Genomic DNA, 14,604 nt, shown 5'->3' on the forward strand with positions numbered 1-14,604 from the left:
CCAACTACATGGGTGGTGTGAGGATTTGACCCATGCTCATATAGGCGAGCAAGCCCAAAGTCTCCTAACCTACCATTCAAATCTGCATCTAATAACACATTTCTTGCTTTGACATCTCTATGCACTACCTTCTGCTCCCATTCTTCATGAAGATAAAGAAGAGCTGAGGATACAGTTCTTCTATTTTCTAAAATTTCTCAATATTTTCACAGCGAAAGGCTTTCAAGAGTAGATCTAACTAGGTACCTTAGTAACGAATGGCACCAGTGTGCGCAGAATAATGAACCTCTCGTTCAGTTTCTCCCTGCGTCTGCGCTCTGCGAGTACATGATTTACAGTGATGTCGTCCTAACCGTTTCTCCGCACCCTACAACCATTCTCACCTTCCCTTAATTTGGGTGAGCTTTCATCCCTGTCTCTACTACGAAGGCTGGGAACACTGAACAAAATGTATTTCAACGCCCCGTGGGCATTCACTGCCTTCTGGACTAAAAACCCGCTGTTGCCCGTCCAACTGGAGAAAGCACATCGCTGCGTAACATCCTGAGGATTGACGTTTCAGTGTATCAGTTGCAAGGTCGTTGCCTCTGTCCATTGGCTCGGCCGCTGTTGTTGTAGTATGGTTGAAACTGTTTTGGAGTAGTGACCACTTTCATCATCGCTTCCTTGATGAAGGTATTGCTGAGTACCTGGACAATGTAGGCAAATACAGTAATTGGGATAACAGACATAAGCCTCCCCACACCGGACGAAAGGAGAAGTAGGGGCCAGGAGGGCAGAAAGCCACGCGCGTCAAAGGATAAAACTGATTTACGGACCCTTACAAAGTGAACACCTTAAACAAGCGCTTGTCCACCCTACAAAGTGAACACCTTAAACAAGCGCTTGTTCACCCTACGACGCGCATGCATGCATGAAGCATCTGCGGATGACATGTAGCAGTGATCTTAGGCTCCCCTTCTCCGCCATTGGATTCCTTATCAATGGAATTATTTGGAGTTCCCTTACCGGTTATTAATCGCAACTATCTCTTATAAAACGCTTGCAGCACAATCTCAACATCAAACAATCTTCCAACACTTCTGTGCATCATTACTTGTTTTTGGATGGCTGTGGCATCCGATTTAATTTATGAAGCTTGTGACTTGTATATGGCGTCCACGCATGAGGAAAGAACATCAAAAAGCATAGTGAAATGGGAAATTTACAAGTTTAAAAATAATCAGGAATGGGAAAATTTAAAAATCATAGTAAAATGTGAAACTTTACCAATTTATCACTTAAGAGTCTCGAAAATGGGTAGAGAAAGAATTTGTTAACATGTGAAGAATTTACGAGGTAATTTTAAGAAGAGTGATAAGTTTGGTAAGTTATTATATATTTGTTAAATGTATATGGATTTATTAATATGAATATTTTAGATAAATAAGTGTTTGAATTAAGAATATATTTTAAAAGTAAGTTTTGAAAATTATAGAAGTTTTGTGTGATATTTAATTTAAAATAAATTTAGAAAAGAATGAACAAAAAATATTGTTTTTATAAAAATAAAAAAGAAATTAAGGTGTCTACTGTCGATTTTTTTTTGAATTAAATTTTTTTAATTCGAATTTTTAACGTACTGAATTGAATTCGAATCCGAACTTGGCAACTATGGGAAAAGCTATGGATTCTCATAAACCTAGAGCTTGAAAACCACCAACGGTCACCTGGACCAATTTACCTGAAGTCTTTCTGCCTTCAAGAGGCTAAATTAGAGATGAATCCCATGGGAAAAACCATTGATCACCTGAAGCAATTTACATGGAGTCTTTCCTCCTTTAAATAGGCTAAATTAAAGATGAATCCTATGGGAAAAACTATGGATTCTCATAAACTTGGAGCTTGAAGACCACCCGTAACTTGACCGAATCAAATTTACCCAAACTATGATACTACCCTAACCTTTGACCAAATCAATTTAGCCGAACCACCAAATCAATAAGTTGCCCATGAACACATTAATGGACTCCATCTATTCTAAATTTCAAATAAAATCTATTACAATAATTAATAGATATGTCTTCTTGTTGAACATCCGTAATTTAATTTTTCTTTTAATCTAATTTTCTTGGGAGAATAAATGAAAGATGTTGATATATTCTTATCTTCTCCTGTATATCATATATTGATGGAATTTCAAATATTACCATGCAAATTTTGAAATAACAAATGGCATTTCATAAGTGAGTAGTTTTAAGTGTAATTTTTTGGAAAATTATTTTCCAATCTAATTTGTTTAAAATTTGGCAGAGATTTATTAAAACAACAAATTTGATAGGTGAATTCTTCGCAACGAAGTGCCCAGAGTTTTTGAGAATAGTAAACCCATATATACGGTCAAAGACTACTCCTTATATAAATATAGATTACATTATCCAACTAATTGGAAAATAAGTAGGAGAAAATGAGACAGATCTACCTATATCAACGATTGTGTCCCAATTACCTGAGGATTGAAGTCCATGACTTATGTCTGGCCAGGCGTTAGTTGAATGCTTGACCTGCATACAGCTATTTCCACCTGTGACCTGCAACTCAGAACCGATATCATTGGAACAATCTTCTGGGGACATATCCAACTGCATTACTTCGCTGCCATTCTGTCCAAACTCTGTAACTGTTTTCTCGCTCTGTAGCCCTGAAACTTGCATGGGGAGGTGTGCATTCTCGTGGGCATTGTCTGAGTTATATTATGTTGCTTTAACATTCTGCTCTTCGAACACAATCCCATCTGGAGGCTGCATGCTAAGTTGATTCTGGGGGAGTGCTCGTGATGCGTTTTCTGAATGGGGATTAGAAGTGGACTGCTCTAAACAAATTGGCTTTGAGTGATCAGCAAGAAGGCTTGTAACCTGATGGATCAGTCCAATATCTTCACGGATCTGCCCAAAATTAACATCACAAAGGGGAATCATTGAGTAAGTTTAATAAATACAAGTTTCCCATCTAGGATTTAAAGCTATCCTTATTGAGGAGGAAAATAAAAGTGTGGTACTCAACAAATTTGAAATCCCCTGCACAAGAAAAATGTGGTGTGGCCATCAGAGTTCAAATTCCGGATTTAAAGAGTCAGTTCTTTTAACAACTATTCTTCTCATATATATATAAAAAAAATGTAATGTTATTTCTTTTATGTATATTGGATGCGGGGAATTCCATTTAACACAAGGATAGCAGTCAATTAGAGAGGGCAACATTTTCTTCTAAAAAATATTTATTGGACTGTAAAGAAGGTTTATTAATGAGGGGCTGGCTTTGTTGGGAACCATGTAGTCCCAATGAGACCACTTATCCCAACCTATGTTCACTTAAGACTGTCAGATTTACAAAGCATGTAAATTGATCTAACAAGAACTTAAAACTGTAACATTTACAAATCATGCAAATTGATATAACAATAATCTTGAAGAGTTGTTTTAAATATTTTGGCCTATATTTTATAAAAGTTGATAGTTATGGTAACCACAAAAAAATAGATATGAATATTGATTTTTACTTTAAAGTGTTTTTATGATGTTTTTAACAACACTATTGTTTACATATTCATTTATAAGGAAGTAAGAAAATGGAGGAAAATAGACGTGAATGGGAGGTAACTATAAAAGGCACCAACCAAGTGTTCACTTGTCTTGTTGGTGGCTGTGCGGGAAACTTTCGATCTAAGCTATCTGGCCTTAATCATCATCGAGCTACCACCCACAATCTCCCACCAATTCCTCCACATCAAAGAGGTTGAGTAAGAGATGCAAATGCTACATGGGCAGTCAAATCAACAAGTGCAGTTAAAAGGCAAAATGCCAAAATACAATATGATTTAGATGCAAGGCTATGTCGTGCACGACAACAAGCATATAAAAGATTTATCAATGAAGAAATTCTTTCAGCTGTAAGTATTTATTAGTATTTATTTGTATATGATTTTTTATTAATATTGTCAATGAGGAAATTCTTTCAGCTGTAAGTATTAATTAGTATTTATCTGTATATGTTTTCTATTAATATTAATTTATTGTTGTGGACTAAATTCATTGAAACTTGTTTTCATAGTCAGTTGTTACATTTGATCAGCTTAATGATACTTCAAAGCAAAGGATTTGTGAAAAAATTCAACGTTCGGATCACAGTCTACCTCGTAGACGTATGGAGACAATGAAGCGCATAGATATTGCTTTAAAAGAGAAAGTAAGGACTGAGGTTCCTGATGATGTGGGGGAAGAAGGATTAGATGGGCACAACCATATATTAAACTTTGATGAAACTAACCAGGACAATTACAACACAGTTGAGTCCATTTTTTTGCATATATTAATTTTTTAGACATTTTAACATTAAATAATATTTATATTTATTATAATTGTATACTAATTTTTCATTGTTATTGATATGCATAGCCTAATCAATAAAATTCCCAAGTTCAAGCCACCAACTATTACGATGCTCACCTAGATTTCAAGGTTTTCAAGGGGTTATTTGGCCAGTAAGTTTTTAATCCATATAACCTATTCCACTAAAAACATTAATATATAAATTGTTATGTTTTACCAGAATGATGGGATGAGACATGGATGTTTTGTATTATATATCGTTATCCTTGATTTGTTTTGATTATATGTGTGTGTGTGTTATTTCGTATTTATGGTGCAGGTGTTCCCTTTGGAACCATCACAATCAATGAAAACCCCTTGTCGAAGCCTTAAGAAGAATGGAAATGAAATGGTTCAAATGCTAGAACCATCTTCACGTCCAATGTCACAATGCAAGGTAAGATTATATTTATTTATACTCTTATAATTTTATCATATTTTTACATTTAATTCTATTTGAGTCATACTTATATCTATGTATAATCTAATGTTCAAAGTAATGAATATACATCACCTAAAACACCTTTGCACATGTATGATGGTGGACATGATACTCAGCAAAAATCACATTCTCCTCAACCATTGCGGCATTCACCTAAACTTCAAGATAAATCAAGAGAGGTAAGTTATATACTACATATCTTAGCTCATAATAACATTGACATATTTTTTATGACTAGTTAATGCATTTTCTTTTCATATTCGTTACATGTTCCCCATATTCTCATTATATCTATATAGATTTTGATATTTATTGATAGCTAGTCAATGCATTGTCTTTTCATATTCGTTACATGGTCCGCATATTTTCATTATATCTATGTGGATTTTGATATTTATTGATAATGTTTTAATTTCCACAGAAAACAAAAAAGATAAATGTTGATGCTATGGTTAAAAGGACCAAAATCACGCCAAAGGACTTGAAAGCACGTGGGTTCAAGTCATGCAAACAATACATAGAGCATATATGCTCAACTAGCATTGCTCTCACTAAACCCACTAGGTTTGCTACTTTGAAGGCTAAACATTCCAACAAGTTTAAATGACTTAGGCTACAATAATATAACTTTAGCCATTGTTTTGTCTATAAAGGGGCTACAAGGACAGTTTCAATGTATTAACTTTCTTTTATTAGATTGCTGATCACATTTTTACTTCACAATAAGGTACAACAATGTCTCTCACATGTAATCTCTGTATTCTTTGGACTTTTCAATACATAATTTTTTTTTTCCCAAAAATTGCTTCCAGGTGCTAAGTATGTCTTTAAAAATACAGGGGGTTAGTGAGGCTGCTCTGCTCTTTGCTTATTTAGTATATGTTGATTCAGAATTTCCATTTCATATTTAGCTGGCAGGATGCGGGGTGAGCTGAACTTATTCAGATTGTAGATTTCAAAATATTTCCACATTCAATGCATAGCAGTGAGGTTAACTTATGGAATTTCAGTATATTTTTGAAATACACAACCAATTAATCTGGTTACTTCTAATTAAATTTTAAATTATTTTCAAAATGTACACAATAAAGATAACCCCAACTTCTAAACTTCTCTTTTAAAATTAAAATATTTTCTATAATATAGATTTCATTTATTTGAATTTTATTATATTTCCAGTACAAAAGAATCTATCCAAGATGCTTCTGGTTCAGTTGCTTTATGAGGTTGCTTTTTCATGTTAATATATTCTATTAATATGTTGGATATTGGTTGTCATTCAATTGGACCAGCTTCATGGCAGTGGGTGCGGTGATATTGATAAAAGAATCAGAAAAGAAAGATTTACATGATATTGATAAAAGAATAAGAAAATAAAGAATTATTTTAATAAGTGGATAAATTTATTTTAAAAATTAAATTTTTAAATCAAAATAAAAATTTATGTAGATGGACCTTTTAAACATAAAATTTTAATTCTATTCTGTTTCGGCATGTTGTCTTTTTATGTCTATGATTACAAGTTCTTACTGTCAACTTCTTTATTGTCTTTTGGGCTTCACTGTTTCTACCACTCTGCGAACAGTTATCCACTCTTTTACAGAGTTATCCACTCTTTTTATGTCTGTGATTACAGATTCTTACTGTCAACATCTTTATGATCTTTTGGGCTGCACTGTTTGTACCACTCTGCGAATAGTTATCAATCGTTTCTTTTCTGGTGTCTTTTGTTCATAGATCTCACTTTTTCTCTATGTGAGCTTTTTTTTGCTAAATGGTTGTTATTTATGGGGCTATTAACTAATACACACACATATATATTAAATGTAATTTTCAATGATATTATATGAATGATTTTTTTTTTTTCACAAAAAATTGGAGCAAAATGTATTTCGGTACCAAATATTAATTGAAACTAATTTAATATTAAAAAATTTAAAGAATAATTTATTAATTGGCGTACTTAGTATAGCGTTAGAATTTGGTAGAATGAAATTTGGTATCTTTAAATAATATTTTCAACATATATTTACAGAAATTGATGAAATGCTGGTGGTTATGAAAAATGATTTATCAAATTTTCAAATGGTAAATAATTATTTAGCATTTTATTTTTATGTTTGAAAAATATATAAAGAAACACTTCAAGATCTCATCATTTACAGAAATTGATGATGGTAGTTATGAAAAATGATTTATCAAACTTTCAAATAGGAAATAATTATTTAGAATTTTTTTATCATTTTATTTCTATATTTGAAAAACATATAAAGAAACACTTTAAGATCTTATTTTTATTATTATTTAAAAGGTCAAAAAATTGGTAATACAAAACTAATTTGAATATTTTTTTTTGGGGCATGTGGTATTGATGAACTATAATACTTTCTCATAAAGTCGGATAAATCTCCATGGATAAAAATGTAATTCTATATATATATATATATATATAATCTTTTTATTAGTATTATTAATAATAATAATCTAAAATAATGTCATAATTTAGTTATTTTTATGGCTTTTTAAATTTTAGCAACATTCAATGTATTATGATGAAGTGTTTTGATCTCTAGTATATAGTCATGCCTCTCTCCATTTACCCAACATTTAATTTATATCGCTGCCTTAGTTTACATCTAATATGAGTATAAACTAGAGAGTTTAAGAGAAAGCACTCTCAATCCTCATAATGTAAAAAATGTGAAAAATATTTCATTAATGTTTTGGAAATTGAACAATATGAAACTCATAAAAATTGGAAGTTATTTTAGCCATGCTTATCTTATTTTTATACAAATTTTCCCAACACATATTTTCTAACTTGAGTCACAAAAACTAAACTACCTTGCAACATTTGTTTCATTACACTACTTATCATATATATTATATAAAATATTCCACTACATTGATGTAAGAGCTCTAATTTGTACATTAAATTTTCAATATCACTTTTTTTTTCTAACTCACATACGCACCAACAAAATCACCATATTCCTTGTAACCACCATACATTAATGCTATTGTGTAGTTGGTACACCAACCTTATCTCCCTTTCCACCCTAATACATCATAAAAACCATACATAATGAAACACCTTCTATAATATGCCCAATGTCATTGCCCAATTATATAGCATGTATAAAAAAATGTGTTGTATATCCTCCAGGGTTCTAGAACCATTAATTAAAGTATAGGTCATTTCATGATTCTGTATCACACATTAATTTCTAATTAGTTACTATAAAATTAAATAGGAAAACAAATTTCAAATTCTATATAACCACTATATGAAATTTGTTCAATTAATTAATTATAGATAATTAATTGAAAGAGAAACTAAATTCAACTAAGTGTGAAAAATGGAAAGCAAGGATGATATTAATTAAAAAGTGCAAAGTCATATTGACGGGAAAAAATTGCTCAAATCCTACAATAGTGGCATTAAGGAGCAAAATGATTTGAACAAAGCACCAATTAGGTAAGAAAAAAACTATAGTAAAAGATATAATTTAGTAAAAAAAAGGAAATATACGAGTGATGATAAATGGATTAATTTAATTAATGAAAATTAATAATGTAGAGTTAATAAAAAAAGACTTTAAAAAAGCATTAAGTAAATACAAAATTAATTAATGATAAATGGGACTAAGTAAATCAAAAATTAATTAATGATAGGTGGGATTAAGTAAATAAAAAATTAATTAATGATAGATGGGATAATTTAGTAACAAAAATAAATATACTAGTAATAGTAGAATTAATAACTTAATTGATGGAATCTAATAATAAAAAGACAACAAAAAGGGAGAGAGAACCTCATAAACAAAAATGAAATTATGTTTACTAAATTACTTTTTAAGTTAAAAATATTTTTTCCCCCTTTACTTATTCCAAAGTAAAAAAGAACTAAAAACAAAACTCTTAGGAGTTACAATTAACCTAAGAAATCAAGTCCTCATCTTGGAAAAGGGAAAAAATACAACCTAAAATTACTTGGAAGAAGAGGCTTATGATTAATTTTTATGATGGTCTAAGAATATAATAATTACTTGTTTTAGTGGAAGACATTCATAGATGAATAATTTAAAATGGGTTATAATGAAGAAAAAGATGAATCAATTGTTAAAAAGATACATAATTAGGTTGAAGATTTACGTCTATAGTGAATTAAAAATAAGGGATTTCAAAATATTCTTGAAACTTCACCAACAATGAAAATAGTTGAAAAAAAGAAGAAGATCTAATATAATAAATTTATAATGATAGAGAATTCAAATAAGCATTTCACCAACAAGTTAAGTAAATACTTTTTAGAAAAATTTAATAAAAATATGCCACCCCACCAGAGAGAGGATGACAAACAATGATGTCAATATATAGACAAGAAATTGTATAAATACGAACCTAAGAAATAATGAGATTTAGACATGTCCATCAATTATTTAGAAGAAGAAGAAAACAATAACAAATATAGTGAGGCAAGTACATAATTAAAAGAAGAATTTCCTATGATATCCTTAGTTGCCATAACAAGCATTGCATGACTACAAACATTGAAATTAAGGGGCCATGTAAAAAAGTTTGATGTCACCATATTTATACATTTCAATAGGAGCCATAACTTTATAGATGTCAATGTTATAAAAAGGATAAATTTGCTCGTATAATGAGTTATAGATATAAGGGAGATGGAAAAAGATTTCATAACATAAGAAAATATTACAAAATAAAGTTACAAATAAAAAATAATAATTTAGAAGGTGGATTCTACACAGTACATCTACGTGGAATAAAGATCATCTTGGAAATTCAATGACTTCAACATTTGGTATCTATGTGATAAACCATTTAAAAAAACTTATTAAATTCAAGTAGTAAGGGAACAATATGAGTTGCATGGGTTCTAATCACCTACTCAAATTACAGTCTTCACATGGAGAATTTTTGTGTTTCTTTGTCTCTCAAGTTGTTTGTGATCCTCCAAGCTTGACCCATGGCTTGAGGATCCATGACCTAAGGGCATTTAAGTCGTCAAAGTCACCCGGGGATCGCACCCGGCCTAGGTCACACCAACCCTTAATTTACTGGATTTTTTAGCATGTCTCCTCCCCTTAGCACAGGGCACAACCACCCCCCATGAGGTTTGATCCTAAATCACCTTGCTGATGAGGACCATCCTCAACTAGTTGTGCTAGTGAAACTTGACTTCATATGAAAAATTTAATTCATAAAAAATAACCTGAATATTTTGAAATTGAATTTGATAGTTCACTTTATGAATCATCATGATTGCATTGAAAAATCCCATATGGCGATATTAAATAATATGTATCTTTTATATGAACATATACGAGATTGAATCATTGAAATAATTTGGGCTTGATAGGTTATGTTATTTTGAAAAGAACATGATTTATTATTATTACAACATTAATATAATATTTGACCTATGAGACTACTATTATGATAAATGTTTATACATTATTACATAGTGGTAATAATACATTTTGCTAGGAACACGTCATCATTGTATTATGGATTAAGCATCTAATAAGACTAATAGGTAATAATATTAAAGCATGATAAATATGTGAAAGACATCACTATGCGTTTTATGTCTCTTATATATTATATAAATTTATTATATATATATATATATATATATATATATATATATATATTTTAAAATTGGAAGAAAATTATTTAAAAATAGATTTTTTATAAATAATATATTTATTATCAATTTTATTATTATTATAATTTAAGTAAGTGTTTGTATAAAAAAATGAATAGAAATACCATGTAAATAAATATACTTACATGAATTACTTCTCACTAATATATATGTTTTTCTTAACACTTATGTAAGATTAAAAATTGTAAATATGTAAACTTTTTGTAGTTACTACTCATCAAAATTTATGCAAATCTCTATGCTGGAGAAAACAATTAATTTATCTACTTTAAATATCAATTTATTAGTTCATTCCAAAGCAAGACTATAGGATTTACTTATTGACCACTATTAATTTAGCATTGACCAATGTAGGTTATAATCTTTTATACAAATTTTCCCAACACATATTTTCTAACTTGAGTGACAAAAACTATGCTACCTTAAAACATTTGTTTCATTACACTACTTATCATATATATTATATAAAATATCCCACTAAATTGATTTAAGAGCTCTAATTTTTACATTAAATTTCCAATATCACACTTTTTTTAACTCACATAGGCACCACCAAAATCATCATATTCCTTGAAACCACCATACATTAATGCTATTGTGTAGTTGGTACACCAACCTTATCTCCCTTTCCACCATAATACATCATAAAAACCATACATAATGAGACACCTTCTATAATATACCCAATGTCATCACCCAATTATATAGCATTTAGAAAAAAATGGGTTGTATATCCTCGGGTTCCTAGAAGCATTAATTAAAGTATAGGTCATTTCATAATTTTGTATCACACATTAATTTCTGATTAGTTACTATAAAATTAAATAGGATAACAAATTTCAAATTCTATATAATCATTATAGGAAATTTGTTCAATTAATTAATTATAGATAATTAATTGAAAAAGAAACTAAATTCAACGAAGTTTGAAAAATGGAAAGCAAGGATGATATTAATTAAAAAGTGCAAAGTCATATTGATGGGAAAAAATTGCTCAAATCCTACCATAGTGGCATTAAGGAGCAAGATGATTTGAACAAAACACCAATTAGGTAAGAAAAAAAACATGGTAAAAGGGATAATTTAGTAAAAAAAAAAGGGAAACATATGAGTGATGATAAATGGACTAATTTAATTAATGAAAATTAATAATATAGAGTTAATAATTTTTTTAAAGCATTAAGTAAATAAAAAATAAAATGATAGATGGGATAATTTAGTAACAAAAAGAAATATACTAGTAATAGTAGAATTAATAACTTAGTTGATGGAATCTAATATGAGTGATGATAAATGGATTAATTTAATTAATGAAAATTAATAATATAGAGTTAATAATAATAATAATAAAGACTTTAAAAAAGCATTAAGTAAATAAAAAATTAATTAATGATAGATGGGATAATTTAGTAACAAAAATAAATATACTAATAATAGTAGAATTAATAACTTAATTGATGCAATCTAAGGAGAGAGAACCTAAAAACAAATGAAATTATGTTCACAAAATTACTTTTTAATTCAAAAATAATTTTTTTCCCCTTTACTTGTTCCAAAACAAAAAAGAACTAAAACAAAACTCTTAGGAGTTATAATGGACGCAACCAATGGAGGGAGATGGGCCAGTGATCAGATCCTGAAAGAGGCAAAATGGAGGCTGCGAAGTCTCCACCAAGATGAATAGCATTGTCTGAGAGCAAGAACCTGTCCAGACGAGAAGCGATTTGCTGCTTACCTGCTCTCCTATTGTTCCAAGTAAATACACCATTATTGAAGGGTAGGTCGATGAGCCAGTTGTTCTGAATGAAGTCCTTTAGGGGTATCCCTTCCTGACTTCCTTTGCATCTTCCTCCCATTTTTTCTTGCGTATATGCACGTCGTTCATGTATCTGCATCGCAGATGCGAAAATTCCATATACAGAAATTGCGCATATACAGAAACTGTGCATATACGGAAGATGTGCGCAAATACGGAAACTGGGCATATAAGGAAGATATGCGCATATCTTCCGTATATCCCTAACTTTCCTGTATGTGCATATCTTCCGTATATGCACGTCGTTTATGTATCTGCATCCTATATGCGCAAATTCCATATACAGAAATTGCGCATATACGGAAACTAGGCATATACGGAAGATATGCGCATGTCTTTCGTATATCCTTAACTTTCCTGTTTGTACATATCTTCTGTATATGCACGTCGTTCATGTATCTGCATCGTAGGTGCGCAAATTCCATATACAGAAATTGCGCATATACGGAAACTGTGCATACACATAAGATGTGCGCATATACGGAAGATATGCGCATGTTTTCCGTATATCCCTAACTTTTCTGTATGTGCATATCTTCCATATATACACGTCGTTCATGTATTTGCATCGTAGATGCGCAAATTCCATATACAGAAATTGCGGATATACAGAAACTGTGTATATACGGAAGATGTGTGCATATATGGAAACTGGGCATATACGGAAGATATGCGCATGCCTTCTGTATCTCCCTAACTTTCCTATATGTCAATATCTTCCGTATATGCACGTCATTCATGTATTTGCATCGCAAGTGCGCAAATTCCATATACAGAAATTGCGCATATACGGAAACTGTGCATATACGGAAGAATGCACATGTCTTCCGTATATGCACAGTCTCTGTATATGCACAATTTCTGTATATTGAATTTGCGCGTGTATGATGCAGATATATGAATGACGTGCATATACGGAAGACATGCACATACAGGAATGTTAGGATATACGGAAGACATGCGCATATCTTCCGTATATGCACACATCTTTCGTATATGCACAATTTCTGTATATGCGCAATTTTTGTATATTGAATTTGCGCATATATGATGTAGATACAAAAACGAAGATATGTACAAATTCCATATACGGAAACTGTGCATATACGGAAGATGTGCACATATATGGAAACTGGGCATATACGAAAGATATGCACATATCTTCCGTATATCTTAACATTCCTGTATGTGCATGTCTTCCGTATATGCACGTCGTTCATGTATCTGCATCATACACGCGCAAATTCAATATACGGAAATTGCGTATATACGGAAACTGTGCATATACGGAAGATGTGCGCATATACGGAAACTGGGCATATACGGAAGATATGTGCATGTCTTCCGTATATCCCTAACTTTTCTGTATGTGTATATCTTCTGTATATGCACGTCGTTCTTGTATCTACATCATAAATGCGCGAATTCCATATATATAAATTGCGCATATACGAAAACTGTTCATATACAGAAGATATGCGCATATACGGAAGATATGCACATGTCTTGCATATATCCCTAACTTTCCTGTATGTGCATATCTTCCGTATATGCACGTCGTTCATGTATCTGCATCTTAGATGCGCAAATTCCATATACAGAAATTGCGCATATACGAAAACCGTGTATATAAGGAATATATGCGCATATACGAAAGATATGCGCATGTCTTCCGTATATCCCTAACTTTCTTGTATGTGCATATCTTTCGTATATGCATGTCGTTCATGTATCCGCATCGTAGATGCGCAAATTCCATATACAAAAATTGCGCATATACGGAAACTGTGCATATACGGAAAATGTGCGTATATACGGAAACTTGGCATATACGGAAGACATGCGCATGCCTTCCGTATATCCCTAACGTTCCTGTATGTGCATATCTTCTGTATATGCACTCGTTCATGTATCTGCATCGCAGATGCGCAAATTTCATATACAGAAATTGCGCATATACGGAAACTGTGCATACACGGAAGATATGCACATGTCTTCCGTATATATACAGTCTCCATATATGCGCAATTTCTGTATATTGAATTTGCGCATGTACGATGCAGATACATGAATGACGTGCATATACGGAAGACATGCATATACAGGAATGTTAGGATATACAAAAGACATGCGCATATCTTCCGTATATGCCCAGTTTCCGTATATGCGCACATCTTCCGTATATGCACAATTTCCATATATGCGCAATTTCTGTATATTGAATTTGCGCATATACGATGCAGAT

At 31.4% G+C, this 14,604-nt stretch overlaps 1 protein-coding gene across 1 annotated transcript; it reads right to left on the reverse strand.

The window, feature by feature from the left end:
• Positions 1 to 235: 235 nt before the first annotated feature.
• On the reverse strand, positions 236 to 2,761 carry LOC149236639 (uncharacterized). Its single transcript, XM_089461590.1, has 2 exons — positions 2,489 to 2,761; positions 236 to 689 (listed from the first exon to the last, which is right to left on the reverse strand). Exons 1-2 carry the CDS (start codon positions 2,691 to 2,693, stop codon positions 559 to 561), a joined length of 336 nt encoding a protein of 111 aa, XP_089317716.1. The 5' UTR covers positions 2,694 to 2,761; the 3' UTR covers positions 236 to 558.
• Positions 2,762 to 14,604: the final 11,843 nt, after the last annotated feature.

This window comes from Pinus tabuliformis, chromosome 8 (genome assembly GCF_031772625.1).
Source record: "Pinus tabuliformis cultivar Carrire ecotype Pingquan chromosome 8, CPIR1, whole genome shotgun sequence".
NCBI lineage: Eukaryota > Viridiplantae > Streptophyta > Pinopsida > Pinales > Pinaceae > Pinus > Pinus tabuliformis.